The 19,790-nt window shown below is 27.7% G+C and overlaps 1 protein-coding gene across 27 annotated transcripts; it reads right to left on the bottom strand.

Moving 5' to 3' along the window:
- Positions 1 to 13,475: 13,475 nt before the first annotated feature.
- On the bottom strand, positions 13,476 to 17,803 carry LOC148202812 (putative pectin methyltransferase QUA3). 27 transcript variants are annotated; one of them, XR_015785239.1, is made up of 7 exons: positions 16,974 to 17,802; positions 16,808 to 16,883; positions 16,314 to 16,710; positions 16,119 to 16,222; positions 15,549 to 15,847; positions 14,239 to 14,334; positions 13,476 to 13,873 (listed from the first exon to the last, which is right to left on the bottom strand). XR_015785239.1 is itself a non-coding variant. In XM_088110819.1 (7 exons), exons 5-7 carry the CDS (start codon positions 15,554 to 15,556, stop codon positions 13,735 to 13,737), a joined length of 243 nt encoding a protein of 80 aa, XP_087966945.1. In that variant the 5' UTR covers positions 15,557 to 15,847; positions 16,119 to 16,217; positions 16,314 to 16,356; positions 16,808 to 16,863; positions 16,974 to 17,789; the 3' UTR covers positions 13,476 to 13,734. The 27 variants fall into 27 exon arrangements, 23 of the variants coding, with proteins under 23 accessions (XP_087966945.1, XP_087966941.1, XP_087966944.1 ...); XM_088110819.1 differs by having other exon boundaries at positions 16,119 to 16,217; positions 16,314 to 16,356; positions 16,808 to 16,863; positions 16,974 to 17,789; XM_088110815.1 differs by having other exon boundaries at positions 16,314 to 16,356; positions 16,808 to 16,863; positions 16,974 to 17,789.
- Between the last annotated feature and the right edge of the window lie 1,987 nt (positions 17,804 to 19,790).

Consider the following 19,790-nt stretch of genomic DNA (forward strand, 5'->3'; position numbering starts at 1 on the left):
ACGAGTGATGTAGCGGGTAATTTATAAAAACACGACAATCAACGTAATTTTACAATTTGGATGATGATCTTAACAATTTTATTATGTTACAAGTAAAATCGTAAAATCTTATTATTTTACAAGTTGAATATTAATTTGAACTATAATCTTTCTCATATTATTTGTTGGAAAAAATATTTTACGTTATTTCCTTAAAGTGCAAATATTATATATTTTACAATTTAATTTATAAATAAAAGATAATTTTTTTATACTAGTTTTAGAAAGAAAAGAAAAACATGTTTAATCCAATATTAAATTATCAAATAGTTTTAACTTTATAACTTCTTACAAGTTAAATGTATTTTATGTAGTCTAATAATATATAAAAAATAAGAAATTTGGCGTTTTTGTTTCACTTTAAAAAGTCATTCATTATTTTTAACTGACCCTTATTTCACTTGACTTCAATTACTTTTTAAAAAGTATAAAACGATTGAATGAAAATATTATTACTTTTGAAAAATATAACAAGTTTCAATAAAAAATGAGTTAAAATATAATATTTGATATCGATATTTAAAGTATTGAAATATATGTTTTATTACTTAATTTAATAAATAAACACATTAACAAGTGATCCAATTTACTAGATAACATTATATCAAATATAAAATGAAACTATAATTTTTTTATTAGCACCTGTTAAATATATATTTTCACATTTCAGTTAAGATTTTAAATAACATCATTTATCAATTAGAAGTTGATTCCTTAATAATTTATAGGAAAGGACATTATTTTGAAATAATGTATGCATAATATAAATTATTAAAAAGGTTTCCATACCTTTAATTCTAATAAGTACATTCAATAGTTTAATATTATACTGTGAAATATTATTGGGCTGAGTATTTTTTTTTCTTAAACTATTATTGTATTTTATCAAGTTTTTTTGAACATATATATTATAAAAATAATCTAAATTATCGATTTTGAGATGTTGAAAATATAATATAGTTGTTCTTACCCTATTCAATAGTTTTACCTCATTTAAAAGTTAGAAAAATATTTAAAATTGTTTAAATGCTTATTCTTCCTTTTTAATTATTGAAACATTATGACTCTCAATTTATGAAATGACATTATTAGAATTAATCATCATATATTAAAAAATGTTGTATAATTTCGAATATGTACTTTATCACCATTTTATCTTAAAAAAAATATTTAAACTATACTAATTATCAAAGAAAATATATTACACTGTTTCACTGGAAGTATAGTTTAATTTAAAGCTTAACTTTGTAACTCCTTACATGTAAAACGTATTTAATGTAATGTAATAACATTTAATAAGAACATTTGACTTTAATAAGTACAAGGATTTTTGTTTCTGTTTAAACTAGATCATTATGTCACATTATTTTTATTTTTAAGTGATTTATATTATATTATCTAAATGAAATCGTCATTTGACTATATTTCTATCATTTTTAAAAGGTATAACAAGTTTCAATAAAAGTATTAGTTAAAATATTTTATTCACAATTCGTATTTAAAGTATTAAAACATATCTTTTATTTAACTTAATTTAATAAATAAATTAAAAAATTAAAGTAATATGTATGTAATTGTGGTGAGAAGAAGAAGAAAGTAAGAGAAAAAAAGAGTGTTTGAAATATAGGCCTATGTCTAAAGTTTAGAGGGGTTAATTGGGTTTAAAAAGCTTTTTAAAATCTTTGATAAACTTTATTCTTCAAATCACCAAACAATAATATATGAATCAAATAAGTAATGAAAAAGAAAAACAAGATTAAAATATAATCAGAGTTATAATGGTTCAACTCTTTGAATGAACCTACATTTAATTTTTTTTCAATAACTTTAGTTGAAGATAATTTACTAATCAAGATTTGAATCAAGAATACAAAAATAGCACCAGTATAAAACTTTAAAACTAAAGTATCAACTCTGACAAATATTTTTATAAATTACTACATAATGCTTATTTTCTATATTGTGAATAGAAATATGAAGAAGTAACATCAGTTATTTTTGGATCCAGATAAATAATTTTTTAAATATTTTTCAATTTCTAATAAGTAAGTAACGAAAAATAGTATTTAACACATCTTTGTTTAACTTTTAGAAAAAAAAATGTTTAGAAATTACATTAACTTCAGTTATTTAATTAAACGTAATTTTAAGATGGACGCAACAATGCCTTAACATCTTTCTTTGGAAAATTGACTTTCAAATTCAAATTTAATTTATAAGACTCCTAACATTCTATTTTTAATAGAATAATATTATTAAAATAAGTATCACATCATGAATAATAAAAAAGAAAATAATCTAAGAACATAAACATATATAAAGGTTTTATAACTTAAAGAAATTATAACCAGAAAAAAAAAAAAAACTTAAAGTCTTTCAAAGAGGTTTTATACAATTCAGGTCAAGCCTAAAGAAACTAAATGGTTGCATCTCTTTCATTTTCAATTCAGTCAACTCCTATTTCTTCATTTGTTCAAACCAATTAAAGCTATCATTAAAAAAAGGTTAAATATGTTTTTCATCCCTTAAGTATCACACGATTTAGGGTTTAGTCCCTACTCGAAACTTTGATGATGGTTTTTAGTCCTTAAAATTGGACGGCGTTAACTTTTAGTAGATGTGCCAAACAACGAGGCCACGTCTTATGTCAGCTTGCCTCTTCACTCTCTGCTACGTTCATCTTCTCCCGCAGAGCCTAGCCTCATCGGACCAGTCGCCGTGTCGGACCTTCTGCTTAGTCCAAGGCGTCGTCGGTGACACCAATCGTCACCGGGACCGCTGCCGGCCGCGACGTCGATTTCTTCCTCCTTTCCTTTTCTCCGCGCGAGAGAAAAGCTCTCGCGATTGGCAGAGGAACGAGAGAGCTTTTCTCTCGCGCAGAGAAAAGGAAAGGAGGGAGAAATCGACGCCGCACCCGGCAACGTTCCCGGTGACGATTGGTGTCGCCGATGACGCCTTGGACTGAGCGGAAGGTCCGGTACAGCGGCTGGTCTGATGGAGGCTAGGCTCTGCGGAGAAGACGAATGTGGCAGAGAGTGAAGAGGCAAGCTGGCATAAGACGTGGTCTCGCCGTTTGCTACATCTACTAAAAGTTAACGCCGTCCAATTTGAAGGACTAATAGTAAGAGTTTCAAAACTATGAGGACTAAAAACCATCAAAGTTTCGAGTAGGGACTAAACCCAAAATCGTGTGATACTTAAGGGACGAAAAACATATTTAACCCTTAAAAAAATCTAAATACAAAACAGAACCACATAGAAAAAGATAAGCTATAAAAGATTTTTATCTAACCAAACTAAAGTTAACATCACACTAAGCAATCATAAAATTAAGAATATAACAAATTAAAGACTAGGCAAGACTCAATTATCCAGATACATGTAATGATATTAGACTTTGACAAGTTTTGCAATTGTGGTGGTCTCTATAGCTCTACAGAGCCAATGAGTTTCACCCTACTACTCACAATGTTTGTCCATTCAGGCCAAGGTAAAATCTCTAGACTAAGACCTCCCATTACTTTTACCACATAACTCATCCTCTTTTACATAAGTCTGGATGATTACTAGAGTGTTAGGATAACCTCCAATACTGAATCCACATATCAATGCATATACTAAAGAACTTAAGCCTGATCCATCTTGGATTAGTGAACACCATTCTCATACTGATTACATACATAGATAAGTCCCTTAGCAACTTATAAAATTATATTACACACACCAAAATCAGTAATCATAGGAATATCTGAATAACTTTGCTAGTCCCACTTAGTAAAAGCATCCACTCGCTTAACAAATAGTGTCCGAGGGCCTACTCACCAAACGACTAAAAGTCTCACTTAGTGACTCTAACAATGGAACACTTTTAGAAATAAAACACTCAATGATCCTAATCATTGTGTAGGAAAAGTGACACTAGAGCTCACAAGGATTTAATTTCCCAAATTCATCCAATAAAGTCCAGACGCACCATGGAACAATCAAGTTAGTAAAATCTTTAACTTTGGAATTGCTCAGCAAGAATATCCTCACCTAATGACCACCAAGTCAGTGGGCTCTCTAACTTTGGTGCGTTTAGCGACGTAGCCCCTCGCCCACCGAGTTTGCAGAAAATGAAATTTTGTAATTATGCAAATCTAATCATGTTAATCCTAACATCAAAGCTTCAAACAACCCACCAAGCATACCAATTGCGAATTAACCACAATCGAACCAACATATACACTTAAAATAAGTTAGAACTTCAAGACCACATCACTTATTTCATGACATGCATTTAAACCCTTGGAGCTTACACCCTTCGTCAAATATTATAGCCCAAAAGAACTTAGAACAATCAATCTCATAACCAAAATCAAACAACAGAGTAATTCGATATATAGAGAAAATCAAGAGTTGACTTCCCTCACCTATGAGACAATCAATATGGTTAAAGACCACAAAATACCCTCAAACGTATAGGAATATCTATCTACTCTAGGAACAACACAAACATAATCAGGATACACCGTTAGAACCATTTATTAATAGAGAATCTTATAAAATACTTGAACACCATATACAAGGTAGAGTAACTCACATGTCAAAGATAGAACAAAGAGACTAAGAAAAAAGATAGAAAACCAACTTATTATAATGAATAAACTAATTGGACACGGTTGAAGAGCTCGTGAGAATTACTCTAGTCGTTTCTAATATTCAAATAGAGGAGTAGGGAGTAAGAAAACTTAGAAACAATTGATAAAACTCTAGAAAAGTGATTTCTAAAAAGATGAAGTATTTTTAAATAATGAAACTCATTTATAAAAGTTTTATTTATACATTCGTATTTTAATATTAAAATAATCAAATATCACTATTTTAAATACACTATCAAATCTAAAAAATCATTTTCTTTTACACATTTTTTCAAGTTTTTTTTTTATCTTCCTGTAACAAACTAGGATGATGACTTCTCGAATCATTTTTAAACATTTTATGTGATCCCATTGTGACCTGATTATAACAATATAAGTAAAAGAAATTAATTATTTTATTTATTATTATTAATATTAATAATATGACAATATTAATATTGATAATATTATTTATTAATAAAGTAATTGAAATAATGAAAGTCGTAATTTTTAAACATATAACTCATGTACATATTTATTATTTCTATTATACATTTATTATTTCTATTTTACCTTTGTGGTATTGTTGTTTATTGATGTTTCAATAGTCACTTTCATAAATTGGAAAATAGTTTCTTTCTGTCCTGTAGGCTTAAGTGAGTAGTTTGTTAGAGAGTCCAGGTTAAATATATATTAAATGTAAAAAATGAAAATCAAATCATCATTTTTACATGCGTTAATAGACACCAAAAGACATTGTACAGTATCTAGCATCCAACCTAGTCTTTCTTGAACTATCCTCCAATATACTGTAGACTGTGATTAGCATGATGGATAGATTTTAGCCATACAGTACAAATTCTAAAGTAGAAATTTAATATTAAACAAAATGTAAAACATTGTAAAAATATAAGAATATGACAATTTTAATATTAGTAATAATTAATATTTGTCATAATAATAATAAAATATTTTAAAGAACAAATATTTTACTGTCGAATCTGTGGAGATTATGATTATTTATTCAGTTTTTTATACTACATTATATTTTATTAATGTGTCATACATATATTATATTATTACTTTTTGCTTTTAGTTTTTTAAAATTGAAAAATTATGTATGATATATTTATACGAAATTAAAAAAAACTCATTGAAAGATATATTATACCTTTTTAAGAAAATTAATATTTTTTTTTCAATTGTATACAAATGAATATTGTATTTTTTTTATAATAAATATCTATATATATATATATATATATATATATATATATATATATATATATATATATATATATATATATATATAAAAGCGTGATCTGCCTTTTCGCTAGTTATAAATAATTTCAATTTAGAAAGTTATGATTAAGATATTATTTATATGTGTTCTTAACCTTTTTCTTTATTAAACTAAATAAGTAAAATTAATGTTTCAATAATTTATATATGACATACTAAATATAATATTTTAATAATTATTTTTTCATTAAAATATTAAAAATATTTGAAGTCTTATTCTTTGTAAGTTATGTATAAGATATTGTTACATGTTTGACGTATACGAAACAATAAAATTGAAATTATTTAATAATTTTTTATTAACATAATATTAAACTAGATTAAATAATATATTTATTACAAATAAATATAAGAAAACCTCTGTACCTGTTATAAGAAGTATCTGATTTGTAAGATATCGTACACACTTAAAACCTCTATACATGTCCGAAGCAGATTCACGCTATATTTATTTATATATATAAACTTATTACTTATTTTATTTATATAGTTTATATGAGAGAAAAAAGTATTAGAATATAAATATTTTTCTAAAATCAATTTAAATAAATTAATATTAAAATAAAGGGAATGTTAAGATTTAAAAATAAAAACATATTTATTTATAATTTGATATATAGGAAGTTATGATTAAGATACTATTTGAAATTATGTTAATAAAATAAATCACAAATTTCTTCATATGTATATATAAGATTTCGTTATTGGTCTAAAATAAGAGCATTGATAATAAAAATAAGAATATATTACATTAATAAATAAATATGGAAACCTTCTATTAAAGTAAATAGGTAAAAAAGAGTCTTAAAAATGAGCAACCGATCAAAGATTAAAAAAATAAAATAAAAATTAAGATCTCATATTAAATGACTTTTGTAATGCTAAGTCCATTCTCTCTTATAAATAGTTAAAGAATTTGTGCAATTGAAGAATTAAGTTACAAAATTATCATTAACAAATTTTCAGATTTCAAAGTTTTTTGTCATTGTCTTTTAAGATTATAATTTGGAAGAGATGTCAAAGAATTCATTGATATTGTCATTTTTGTTTCTATTGGTGGCTATGGAAGTTTGCTATGGTACGTGTTCTTCCTTCTCAGTTTGAATGTTATTATTTAGATTTGAAAAATGATACTTTTTAACATATATATATTTTTTATATTTTTTTTATTATTGTGAAAATTTATAAAAAATAATTTTTTGAAAAACATTTTACTCTGTGTCAAATGAATAATGTACATTTACTTTAGATTTATATTAAAAAATGATTTATATTTGTAGGACATTCACTTTCAAAAAGTGATATAGTTGTACTTGCATGTCAAGACTTGGGAGATTGTTACGTACACTCAAGCGCTCTACCTTGTAATCCTGAATTCATTTCTTGCTACGAGGGATATTGTGTTTGCAATCATAAGAATTTCAAACCAGGTACTCAAATTTTAATTAATTATAAATGTTAATGCTATTGTAAATTAATATAAAGTTAAAATTTTTATATGTAATCTCCTCTACTTAATTTCACTGTTTTATCGATGTTCAAAGCAGAATTATCATTCTAAGAAGCACATATTTCTCTTAATATATTTTATTTCATCTTTATATATTAATGTAAAAATTTATAAAAGTCTAAATTCAAATATTTTTTTGTCATTCTTGTCAGAAAAGAGTGTTTTTTCAAATATTTTTTTGAACTTTGATTCTACTGAAATTGTAGTACTGATTCATTAGACTTCGACGTTCATTTTAATATTTTAAAATATATTAAAAATTTTCTATTTATTATAAATATTCGGCAAAGAAAGAACACCATTTTTTTTAATATTTTTCACTTATATCTTCAATATTACTTTTATTAACACTATTTTTTTTTTTCAAATTTGCAGGTAATATGATTTGAAGGAACCGAGAGTCGCGATGGAGTCATTCTACTTAATGAAAGTTTTCAACAAATTTTAGGATTTCATTATTCAATAGCTATGATTGATTTTCTGGCCTGAATAATATTGTGAACATGTATGGTTCATGGTTGAAATATATACAAGCGAATTAATGCAATAAAGGTGTCTCTATTTTTCTTTTGCTTTTCTTTTTGTGAACATTCACTAAAAAAAAATAGGGTTTTTTTGACCAAAATTTTGTGATAAATATAAATTGTCACAATTTATATTTTATTTGAGAGTATTTTTTTATTTGTCACATAATATTCACAATAGTAACAAAATTAAAAAATAATCCTCAATAATTATATTTCAAAAAATAAAAGTATATGCCATATATATTTACTAAAAAAAAAATAAAAGAATTGCTCTATTGTGGTCTCGAAGTTCTAACTTATTTTAAATGTATATGTTGGTTTGATTGTGGTTAATTCACAATTGGTATGCTTGGTGGGTTGTTTGAAGCTTTGATGTTAGTGTTAACACGATTGGATCTGAATAATTACAAAATTTCATTTTTTGCAATTATGCAAATTCGGTGGGTGAGAAACTATGTCACTAAACGACACCAAAATTAGATAGTCCACTAACTTGGTAGTCACTAGGTGATGATATTATTGCTGAGCAACTCTAAAGTCAAAGAGTTCACTAACTTGGTTGTTTCAGGTTGTCTGGACTTTGTTGGAGAATTAAATCCCTAAGAGCTCTAATGGCATTTTCCCTACATAATGATTGAGATCATTGAGTGATTTATTTCTAAAAGTTTTCCATCATTAGATTAATTAAGTGAGTTGTTGGGTGAGTAGGCTCTCGAACACTATTTGTTGAGCGAGTAAATACTTTCGCTAAGTGGGACTAACAAAGTTATTCACACAATCTTATGATTACTGATTTTGGTATTTGTAATATAATCTTATTAAGTTAAGGGAATTAATTGTGTATGTGATCAGTATGAAGATGGTGTTCACTAATCCAAGGTGGATTAGGCTTAAGTTCTTTATTCTATACATTGATATATGGATTCAATATTGGAGGTTATCTTGACACTCTAGTAACTATCCAGCCTTATGTAAAGGAGGATGGGTTATGTGGTGAGAGTAGTTGGAGGTATTAGTCTAGGAACTTTATCTTGTCCTGAATGGATGAACCTTGTGAGTGGTAGGGTTAAATTCATTAGCTCTACAGAGTTATAAAGGTCACCACAAGTGCAAAACTTGCCAAAATCTAATATCATTTACATGCATATGGATGATTAAGTCTTGCCTCTAGTCTTTAATTTGTTATATGCTTACCTCTATGATTGCTTAGCATGATGTTAACTTTAGTTCTGTTAGATAAAAATCCTTTATAGATTAACTTACTCTTTTTCTGTCTGATTTTGTTTTATATTTGTATTTTTTTTCAATGATCGTTAGTTTGAATATAAAAAGAAATAGGAGTTTACTCAAATTTAAAATGAAAGAGATGAAACCATTTAGTTTCTTTAGGCTTGACTTGGATTGTATAAAACCTTTTTAAAGACTTTAAGTTTTTTTTTTTTTCGGTTATAGTTTCTGAGTTATAAAACTTTTATATATGTTTTATATATGTTTACGCTGATATGGTTATATTTCGGATAGCTATAATAACATTTCTTTTATTCTATTACTTGTTTTTTATTATTGATCATGTGATACTTATTTTAATAATATTACTTTATTAAAATAGAATGTTAGGAGTCTTCTAAATTAAATTTGAATTTGAAAGTCGATTTTCCAAAGAAAGATGTTAAGGCCTTGTTGTGTCCATCTTAAAATTACGTTTAATTAAATAACTGAAGTTAATGTAATTTCTATACATTCATTTTTCCCTAGAAATAAAACAAAGATGTATTAAATACTATTTTTAGTTACTTATTTATTAGAAATTGAAAAATATTTAAAAAATTATTTGTCTGGATCCAAAAATAATTGATGTTACTTCCTCATATTTATATTCCCAATAGAAAATAAGAATTAGGTAGTAGTTTATAAAATTAGTAGTCAGAATTGATACTTTAGTTTTAATATTTTTTAGTATTTAAAAAAAAATTATACTTTAATAGTTAACATTGTTACGAGTATAAGATAGTACAAACCATTATACTCAATACACATACAAATCATATAATAAGAATCGATATTTTAGAGTGTTCCAAAAATTTTGTTTGAAAGAAAATATTTAAAAAAAAATACATTCTATTATATTTAAATAATTTTAAATAATTAAGTGTTAGATATATATAAGATGAGAAGTGTGTTATCATACATATATTTTATGTAATTTATTTTAAGTATGCTTCGCGTAAAAACTTTACATATTTCTATTGAATTTTAATATCCACACATGTGTATATATATATATATATATATATATATATATATATATATATATATATATATATATATATATATATATATATAGGTTAAAATATGGTAGATATAAGAAGATACATAATTATAATACAAAGTAAATTCAAAATTTAATTAAAATCATAACTACCAAAGATCCAATATAGGATAACTGTGATTTTATTGTAAATGAATCTTAATATTAAATTAAACATTAAAATACATAATTATAATACAAAGTCAATTCAAAATTTAATTAAAATCATAACTACCAAAAGATCCAATATAGAATAATTGTTATTTAATTGTGAATGAATCTTAATGTTAAGAAAGTCCATTCTCTCTTATAAATAGATAAAGGATTTGTGCAATTGAAGAATTAAGTTACAAAATTATCATTAACAAATTTTCAGATTTCAAATTTTGTCATTGTCCTGAGATTATAGTTTGAAAGAGATGTCAAAGAATTCATTGATATTGTCATTTTTGTTTGTAATTGTTGCTATAGAAGTTTGTTATGGTATGTGTTCTTCTTTTTCCATCGAATATTATTATTTTTTAGATTTGAAAACATATAATTTTTACATTAATTTGACACTATTTTTTCTTATGTTTTATTTATTTATTTTCAAAAAATTACAAAAATTAATTTTTTTAATGTTTGTCGAAATGAATAATGCTACCTTTATTCTTTAGATTTATATTAAAAAGACAGATTTATGTTTGTAGGACATTCACTTTCAAAAAGTGATATAGTTGTAATTGCATGTCAAGACAAGGGAGATTGTTTCAAACACTCAAGCGCTCTACCTTGTAATCCTGAATTCATTTCTTGCTACGAAGGATATTGTAATTGCGATCATAAGAATTTCAAACCAGGTACTCAAATTTTAATTAATTATAAATGTTAATGCTATTGTAAATTAATATAAAGTTTTTTTTATATGTAATCTTCTGTACTTAATTTCACTGTCTTATCGATGTTCAAAGCATAATTATCATTCTAAGAAGCACATATTTCTCTTAATATATTTTATTTCATCTTTATATATTAATATAAAAATTTATCAAAGTCTAAATTCAAATATTTTTTTGTCATTCTTGTCAGAAAAGAGTGTTTTTTCAAATACTTTTTGAACTTAGATTCTACTGAAATTGTAGTACTGATTCATTAAACTTCGACGTTCATTTTAATATTTTAAAATATATTAAAAATTTTCTATTTATTATAAATATTCACCAAAGAAAGAATACCAATTTTTTTTAATATTTTTGACTTATATCTTCCATATTACTTTTATTAACACTAATTTTTTTTCAAATTTGCAGGTAATATGATTTGAAGGAACCGAGAGTCACGATGGAATCATTCTACTTAATGAAAGTTTTTAATAAATGTTAGGATTTCATTATCCAATAGCTATGATAGGTTTTCTGGCCTGAATAATATTGTGAAGATGTATGGTTCATGGTTGAAATATATACAAGTGAATTAATGCAATAAAGGTGTCTCTATTTTTCTTTTGTTTTTCTTTTTGTGAACATTCACTACAAAATATACACACTACAAAAAATAGGATTTTTTTTACCAAAATTTGGTGATAAATATAAATTGTCACAATTTATATTTTATTTGAGAGTAATTTTTTATTTCTCACAAATAATATTCACAATAGTAACAAAATTAAAAAATTATCCTCAATAATTATATTTTTAAAAATAAAGTATGTGCCATAAATATTTACTAAAAAAATGTTATATAAATAAAATTATTTATTTTATGATAAGAATATAATTAATACAAAATTTTATTAAATAGTTATAAATTAATGTTTATTTATTATTAAATTATGAATTATTACAAAGTGAAACTATTTTTTTTCAATATTAATGTGTCATAAATTCCTTATTATATATTAAATAAAAAAATCTACACATATACATATCTATATATTAGTGGAAGTCAATTTATTTTTATTTGGTGAAAATTTAATTAGCAGACTATTCATATATTCGATTGGAAGTTTGTAGTCAGAATAATTTTTCACATAAGATTTTTGTACTTTTGGTTGTTGATTACTTTTTTTTAGTTACTGGGTTGATTTTTTTTATTGATTTTTTGATTCTATTATCTTTAATTTGAATATAAAAATAAAATTTCTAATGTAACATATCATTTTTAATAGATTAATATTACTAAAGTGAAGCAACACATAATCAATAACAAAAAAACAAATAATCTAACATTTATAGAAGTAGCTATTATAATTATCCAAAGTATAACCATAATAAAAGAAACATTTACAATAGTTCAATACAAAACAAGAAACTATAACTATAACAAAGAAAGTTAACGAGTGTATATTTATGTTCTCATTTTATATTTAATTTCAATGAAAGTTTTTGTGCTTAAAATATTAATTTATATAGATTTTTTAAGTTTGTGAAATAAAATGTCTTAAGAAGGGATTGTTAGTTGGATACATTATTTTTTGATATTTTAATGTTTGTTGATTCAATTTAAGTTAATTTTTGATTCATTTAAAGTCTGAAATTAAATTGTTCTTGAGTTACAAAATAAGACCAAAATTAGTAAATTTTGGAAAGAAATCTATAAGTTAAATGCACCCATAGCTTTCACTTATAGGCTTCCTTTTTTCAGTAATGGACCACTGGTAACAATGTTGGTGACATGGTCAAATTAATATTACTAAATTATAACAATTTCAATATTAATAAGATAGTAGCCAATAAAATACAAAGGGTAAATTCAACCCTAACACTACAAAAATGTCTAATTTTACCAGGGGTTTTTTTTTACGTTACCGGGGGTTTTAACCCCCCCTAAATATGTTTCCCGCGGTTGAAAAAACCACTGGGAAAAACAGCGTCACAATTACCGACGGTTTTCAAAACCGCCGGTACTAGCAGGGGTTTTCACAAAAACCGCCGGTATTTACAGAGGTTTTCAAAACCGCCGGTACTAGCAGGGGTTTTCATAAAAACCGCCGGTAATTATTGAGGTTTCCAAAACCTCCGGTACTTGCAGGGGTTTTCACGAAACACCGATAGTTACCTGGAGTTTTCCAAAACCGCCGGAAAATCATTTTTTTTTAAATTATATATTTATATTCATTCAATCTATTTTCTGTATTATGACATTCAATCAATCTATAATCATTATACTCTCATAACAAACACATTCAATTGAACAAACAAAAAATTCATTTCATACATTAAATTGTATAATAAGATTTAATACATTACATAAAACTATATATCTTAAAAAATGCAATAGTAGTTGGAAACAAAATGAGTATGTAACCTTAAAATCTCATCCACCGAAACGGTGAGAATGAAATTTTACCTAAACTACGCAACTATGTTAGTGGGATGAGCATTAGAGCCTCCAAGGGTCTTGGTTGCATTTAGAATGTTTTCCCTGTCGTGTGATTTGAGTTCTTTATTATATAGAGGGCTTCCACTTTGTTTCATGTGCAACACGAGCTACTCTTTCAATTACTTCAGGGGTATCCCTCACCACCACAGTTCCTTCTGGGAGTAAAATTCGATCCAATTCCACCATCAAATCAATAAGGTTACATCTGCAATGAAATCATGAAGCAATCAGAGTGAGTTCATAACTTATGTGAACAGTTGTGTTTGCAAGGATGATACAATTAATATGACAAATATTCTCACTTTTTTTGTTAGTATCTGCAACTTAGAACTACATTTGACTATAATCTTTTGTTTATTAAGTAGTAAAACCATGACTGTATACGTCAATTAAGGTAGTAGCAAGTTTTTGCTAACGCTTTATCCAATTATTCATGTTAACAGATATTTGAAAGCATCAATTGAAATTTAAAATTCATAAACAAAAATTCAATCACATCATCATGACCCCAAAAAATGTATAAGAAAGCCAAGTCTGTGAATTCAAATTAGCACTTTAGAATGAAAATACCTGTTTTTGGCAGAGGCAGGATCCTTTATAAGTGATTCGATGTTTGTTGCATGGATCAGATCATAGATGCGAGGATATGTTGACAAAGGTTCACACCTGGAAACATTAATCAAACAACTCACATTTCAAATAAGGGTTTAAAATAAGAGGTGAGTTACTCCAGTTTTCCTTTTTATAAAAAAAAACTAGAAGATTATCATTATTTTTTAAAAGAAAACTCTCTAAAATGCAAATAAACAAAATATCCTCATTAGGTATGTCACCTAAAAAATAACAACACAGAAGAGAGTTTTACTAAGAAAATAACGACTCAGGGACAATAAAGAATCAGTGAAATGACATAATAGTAGTCATGTTTTACTAAGAAACCTTTCCGATTCACCTTCTGATTTTCTTGATTTGGGACTGGTGTGAAGTAATTATGTAATACTACACCTAACAATTACTACACCTAAACGCACTTTATTTCCCATTAATTCGCACTTTATTTCCCATTAATACTCTGACGTTACAAAAAGAAAAGGACAAAAGGAAACCACGTAACAATTCAAATTCAAGTAAAACTTACTTAAAAAAAAAGCATTTGTTACGTTAACATGTCTGCACCACTTAATAAAATAACATTCATAAATTCACCTAATAAAATCTCTTTCATAACTATAAAATATCAATCGTATATATCTAATATAATACGTTTATAACCTACATAATATAATAACTTTAACAATAAATAATAAAATATCATCTCTTTAATATAATACGTATATAAAACCTACCTAATATAATATATCGTACTTGATATAATATCATTCATAAATAATAAAATATCATATAAAAAAACTAATCATTCACGTATATTTATCAGTAGCATCCAAATAACCCAACTGATAACCAATTACTATTACACTATAAACCTGTTATATGCATTAGCTTTCAAAGATTTATATAAAAACAAGATCACGTTAAAGCCTCAAAAACAACTTTTACTGCAAGAGTATATAGCATCCTTAGAAAAGACCTAGGATGAATAACGTAAAACATGCCAAACAATGCAGAGAAAATGTGTGCACTGGTATATAAAAAAAACACAGGTAACAGTACAACCCAGAAGAAATGACTAAAATTTCTAATGTTCTTCCATTTTATCCTTTTCCACGCCCTAACTTTCTTCCCTTTTATTAACTGGGGGACTAATGCACGCATTCAAATGTTATATACTTATAAAATGAATAAGGGATGAACAAACAATTTAACATTGTTCTTCGAAGCTAGTAGTGCTGGGTCTGATTCAAACAGTTTCAAAAGCTTACCTTTTCATTCACTTTCTTGAATAATGTGGATATAGTAGCCTGGACAAGGGAACCACGATTACTGGAGTTAACTTTAGTAGATGCACTGACTGAAGTAGATTGAGACACATACTCATTATTTTCCTGGTTGAGTGGATGTCCCGGTGCATCATCCTCCTTATCAAGGTCAAAAACTACAGTTTCTTTCTGTATCTGTCAAAAACCAGGCATCTCAATACTGCGGACAACCTCTCCCAGCTTCTTCATGTCGGTCTCATCATCCCAAGGCTTGACATCGAGTAGGATGGAAGACTTGCCACCTATACAACGTCATTCAGTTACAGTTTCCAACAATTTCAGCAATGAAGTAAAATCTAGAGATAAGAAAAAGCCCCTGTATGTGACAAGTTCTCATAAATTTCAACCATTGTTCTACTATATAGCAACATGCCTAGTTTCTAAGTTTCCCAAATAGCAAGACAATTTTAGTTGAATTAAAAAAAGTCCAGAAGAGCTTCCATCAATATTTTAGTTATGGGAAATGTTTCATGGACCAGAAATTACTGTCACCATGCTCTTAAGAAAGCTTACTCTCTTTTATCTTGACAGGCTTTTTAGCAACCTCCCTTTCCTCCAATATTTCACTTTCTCTACTCAAATCCTTGGCTTCTTCACCTTCTCAACAATCTTCTGCACTACTTTCAACTAAGATTCTTAATTAGGGAAGACCGGATTACAAAAGTATATGTTGCATATGCTAATAACTTTAGAAAGACATATACTAACCAAGTTGTGCTTTGATCAGGCCAAACCACTTCTCGATGCAAAGCTGGTCAAAGAATTTGTAGACCCCAGATTAGGAGCTAATTATGATCTGGCCAAAATGAAGTTTTTATAATAATTTATTTCAGTTTTTACTATGTTGAACGAAATACTAGGGAGTTACATCACTATAAAGCTTACATCTATTGTCAAAATATTTAAAAGAGTTGTTATCCAGGGCGAAGCACAAAACCTGATTTTTAGAGGAACACAAATAAATAAAGCTCCCTGTATCAAATACATTTTTTTTATCACTTTTCATGTAATTAGCTGGTGTGTAAATTCCAGAACTGGAGAAGAAGTTGAACTTACCTGCAGAGAGGAACTATCTCCTCCTCAATGTCACGAGTCCAAAGGGGCACTCCATTTGAAAAATATTGATGGGATTAACAACATGTGCTCTCGTAATAGTATACATCCAATTAAAACTAACCCAATTCTAACCAATTCATAATTACCTGGTGTAGAGGGCGATTGGACCTCGAACTGATTCGAACAAACCAACCTAGGGTTTCTGAAATTGCAATTTTTAAACTTTAAAGAACAAAGAGCAAAGTTGGGTCAATATAACAACAAACACAAACCGACATTAATCAAAACTCACTCCAACCTTCGATTTCTCACCGCGTTCAGAAGTCAACGACCAAATCCAATCTCCTTTGACACACAACGCGATACGAGCGATAGAGAAGAAAGAGTGACTCTAGTGTGAACAAGAGAGACCACGACGAAGACGACGCCAATGCTTCAAGGGCTTTTCGAGAAGGTGTAGAATTTAAACCAGTGGTGGTGAGCGCAACTTTGGATTATGCGAGAAGATAAACCCTAAATCAGAACAACTTTGGCATCGCCTCCGTTTTCTTCTATGGCGTTTTTCGTGTCTTGGAGGATCTGTTCCTCGAAAAGGTAGAACGCCTCTCAGACCATCGGATTCCTCTCCTTCCTTCGCATCCCTCACCACTGCCATTCCAACTGTCTGCACATGAGTCCAAGCAAGGAATCGTTAGATTTGATGGTCTCCCAATCTCTAAGAGAAGCGCGCGAGGGAGGGTGGGGTTCCAAGGGAAAGCCAAGGCAGGAAAGGTATGCGGTTGAGGTAGGTGAAATTATACAAGTAAATAACACACACTTTTAAAGAGACCAAACAAATATGAAAGTAGTAAACAGCAGCAGATGGAAGAAGGAAGAAAGCAAAATTAAAATTTCGAGAATAAGATATAGGAGACAAACGAATTGGAAAGATTTCTCGCCAGGATTCTAAGCCGCATGAACGAATCTATAGTTTAATTTCCCAGGGAGAACACGTAGAACACCACGATGTCTCGATGACGAACACAATGCTAAGCCCAAGCAAGAGAAGAACAACACGAAGATTGGTGCAGGGAAGGGGTTGGGGAAAATGACTATGTGCGAGGAAATAGGGTTTGGAAAAAAATTAGGAAAGTAAGAGAAATGATGAAGGCACGGAGAGGGGGTGAATAGATATTTAGGGATTAAAACTTATTCTAAAAATTAAAAAAACCTTTAGCGGCGGTTTTGGTTAAAACCGTCGGAAAGTTTTGGGGGTTTCCGAAACCGCCGGAAAATAACCTCTGCTAAAATATATTATTTTTGTAGTGTAAGTCGTCTCTTAACGAACATAAAATTGATTCTTAACAAATTAGTTCTTATAAAAACTATACAAAATGTTAGTAAAACAAAAATAATAAAGAAGATAAAAATTAATAAAAAATTAAAGAACAAAATAACAAAAGATATAAAGAAGTAAATTTATAAAAATATTTAAAAAGATAAAAACCAATGATAAAGAAAATAAGGTGATTTCACTGCCTTTGTCACAATAGGATTCATCATTGGTTATCTAAAACATTATTGTTCAATTAATTATTGCAGACTAATCAATGTAAATTCTATGTTCTCAGTATCAAACAAAATAAATTATTAATTAAAAGCAAGAACTTGGTATGTTAGTCATAGTAAACTTAACCAAAGTACATTTTCAATTAAATATTACTGTGTCTAATCACGTCTATTCTTTTACCTCTTGTATCAAGTAAAAAACTAATTAACCAAAGTATATTCTTGATTAATTCTTGTTAAAATTTTCACCTTTAATAAAAAATTATTGGCCAAAACCCATTCAATCACATGAAAGTTTCTAACTTTAATAAAATTAAATTCTCAATTAAAATTAAAAACCCTTAGACTCATATGATTGATATGTTATGTAGATTTAACACCATTCTAACTTGCTATAATGTAAAACTCATTAATTTTACTTGAATATTGTTAAGGATTTTTTTTATTTGCAAATGACGCTTAACAACTTTGGTAGTGATTGAACTTTATATAAGTTGTTAAACACTTGATTTATTATATGTTGTTTAAATCAAAACGTTTAGAGCTCAAGGTTTTCCAAGCGCTTAGCAAATTTACTACAGAATCAAGATGAATAGCTCTTGAAGAAAAATGGCGTTGGTCATCAAGAGCGTTTAATAATGATGGACTTTTGTGAGTGACTTTAGCGTTTATAAATAAGGTATTTGCAAAGCTAAGGCAATATGCACATAATTATTTTATATTGGCTCACTTAACTAAGCTACATCTAATTTTGCTCTAAAACCTTTTAGAGGGTTTCACAAATTTTCAATAAGGTTACACTTGAGTACTGACACTACTCCTGGTTTTCACAAGACAATCTTGGTATCAACCTGATATTGTCTAGAATTGAGTTTCACCCATTCTTAGTTATGCGTATCCTTCACCACTCTTGGTATCCCTAGTCAATCCTAGTAACACTTGTTACACTGACTAATTGAATATTAGCACCACTCCTGATTTCCTTAGTCAATCCTGGTAACCTTTATTACAATGACTAGAACCGAGTATCACCCATTTCTGATTGTTCAATATTCTTTCACCCACTCCTAGTTTCCACTAGACAATCCCTGTATCAACTTGATACGCTGCCTAGCTAGCGTTTAACTCAATTGAGTTAATCAGCAAGTGTTTGAATTCTCTTTAGAATGTGCAGTCAATCAGATTGCTTACAAGTCCTAGAAGATAGCTCTCACAAAGAGGATGTGTTTACAATATAACTCAATCTAGTAGACCTTGTAGGTTTTTCACCTCTCTTACAAAAGTAAGCTTCTAACTCTATATAGGTCGGAGTATATTTTAAAAAATGTTGTTCTTACACGAGGATGATTTTTTCTTTATGTTATTTGTGTGTCTATCCTCTTGATCTTCTCATCTAGTGATCTTCTATTTATAGGCTTCATGAGGAAATATCTATTAGATGATGATTGTTTTTGATCTTCAAATCTTCATAGCCTTTTTCATAGGTAGTGGCCATAAGTTCAAGTCTACTTGTTAAAGCCGACATGTTCTTTTAATACATTATCAAAAGTAGATTGTACTAACTTTACAATGCAACTTTTG

The sequence above is a fragment of the Vigna umbellata genome, chromosome 3 (assembly GCF_029865625.1).
Source record: "Vigna umbellata cultivar VRB3 chromosome 3, Vumbellata_1.0, whole genome shotgun sequence".
NCBI lineage: Eukaryota > Viridiplantae > Streptophyta > Magnoliopsida > Fabales > Fabaceae > Vigna > Vigna umbellata.

Bases quoted from the DNA above. Each gene is read 5' to 3' on its own strand.
- LOC148202812 (XM_088110819.1), bottom strand. The intron at 13,874-14,238 runs GTATTTTCATTC...ATTTCATTGCAG, and splicing joins CCTGCCTCTGCCAAAAACAG to ATGTAACCTTATTGATTTGA.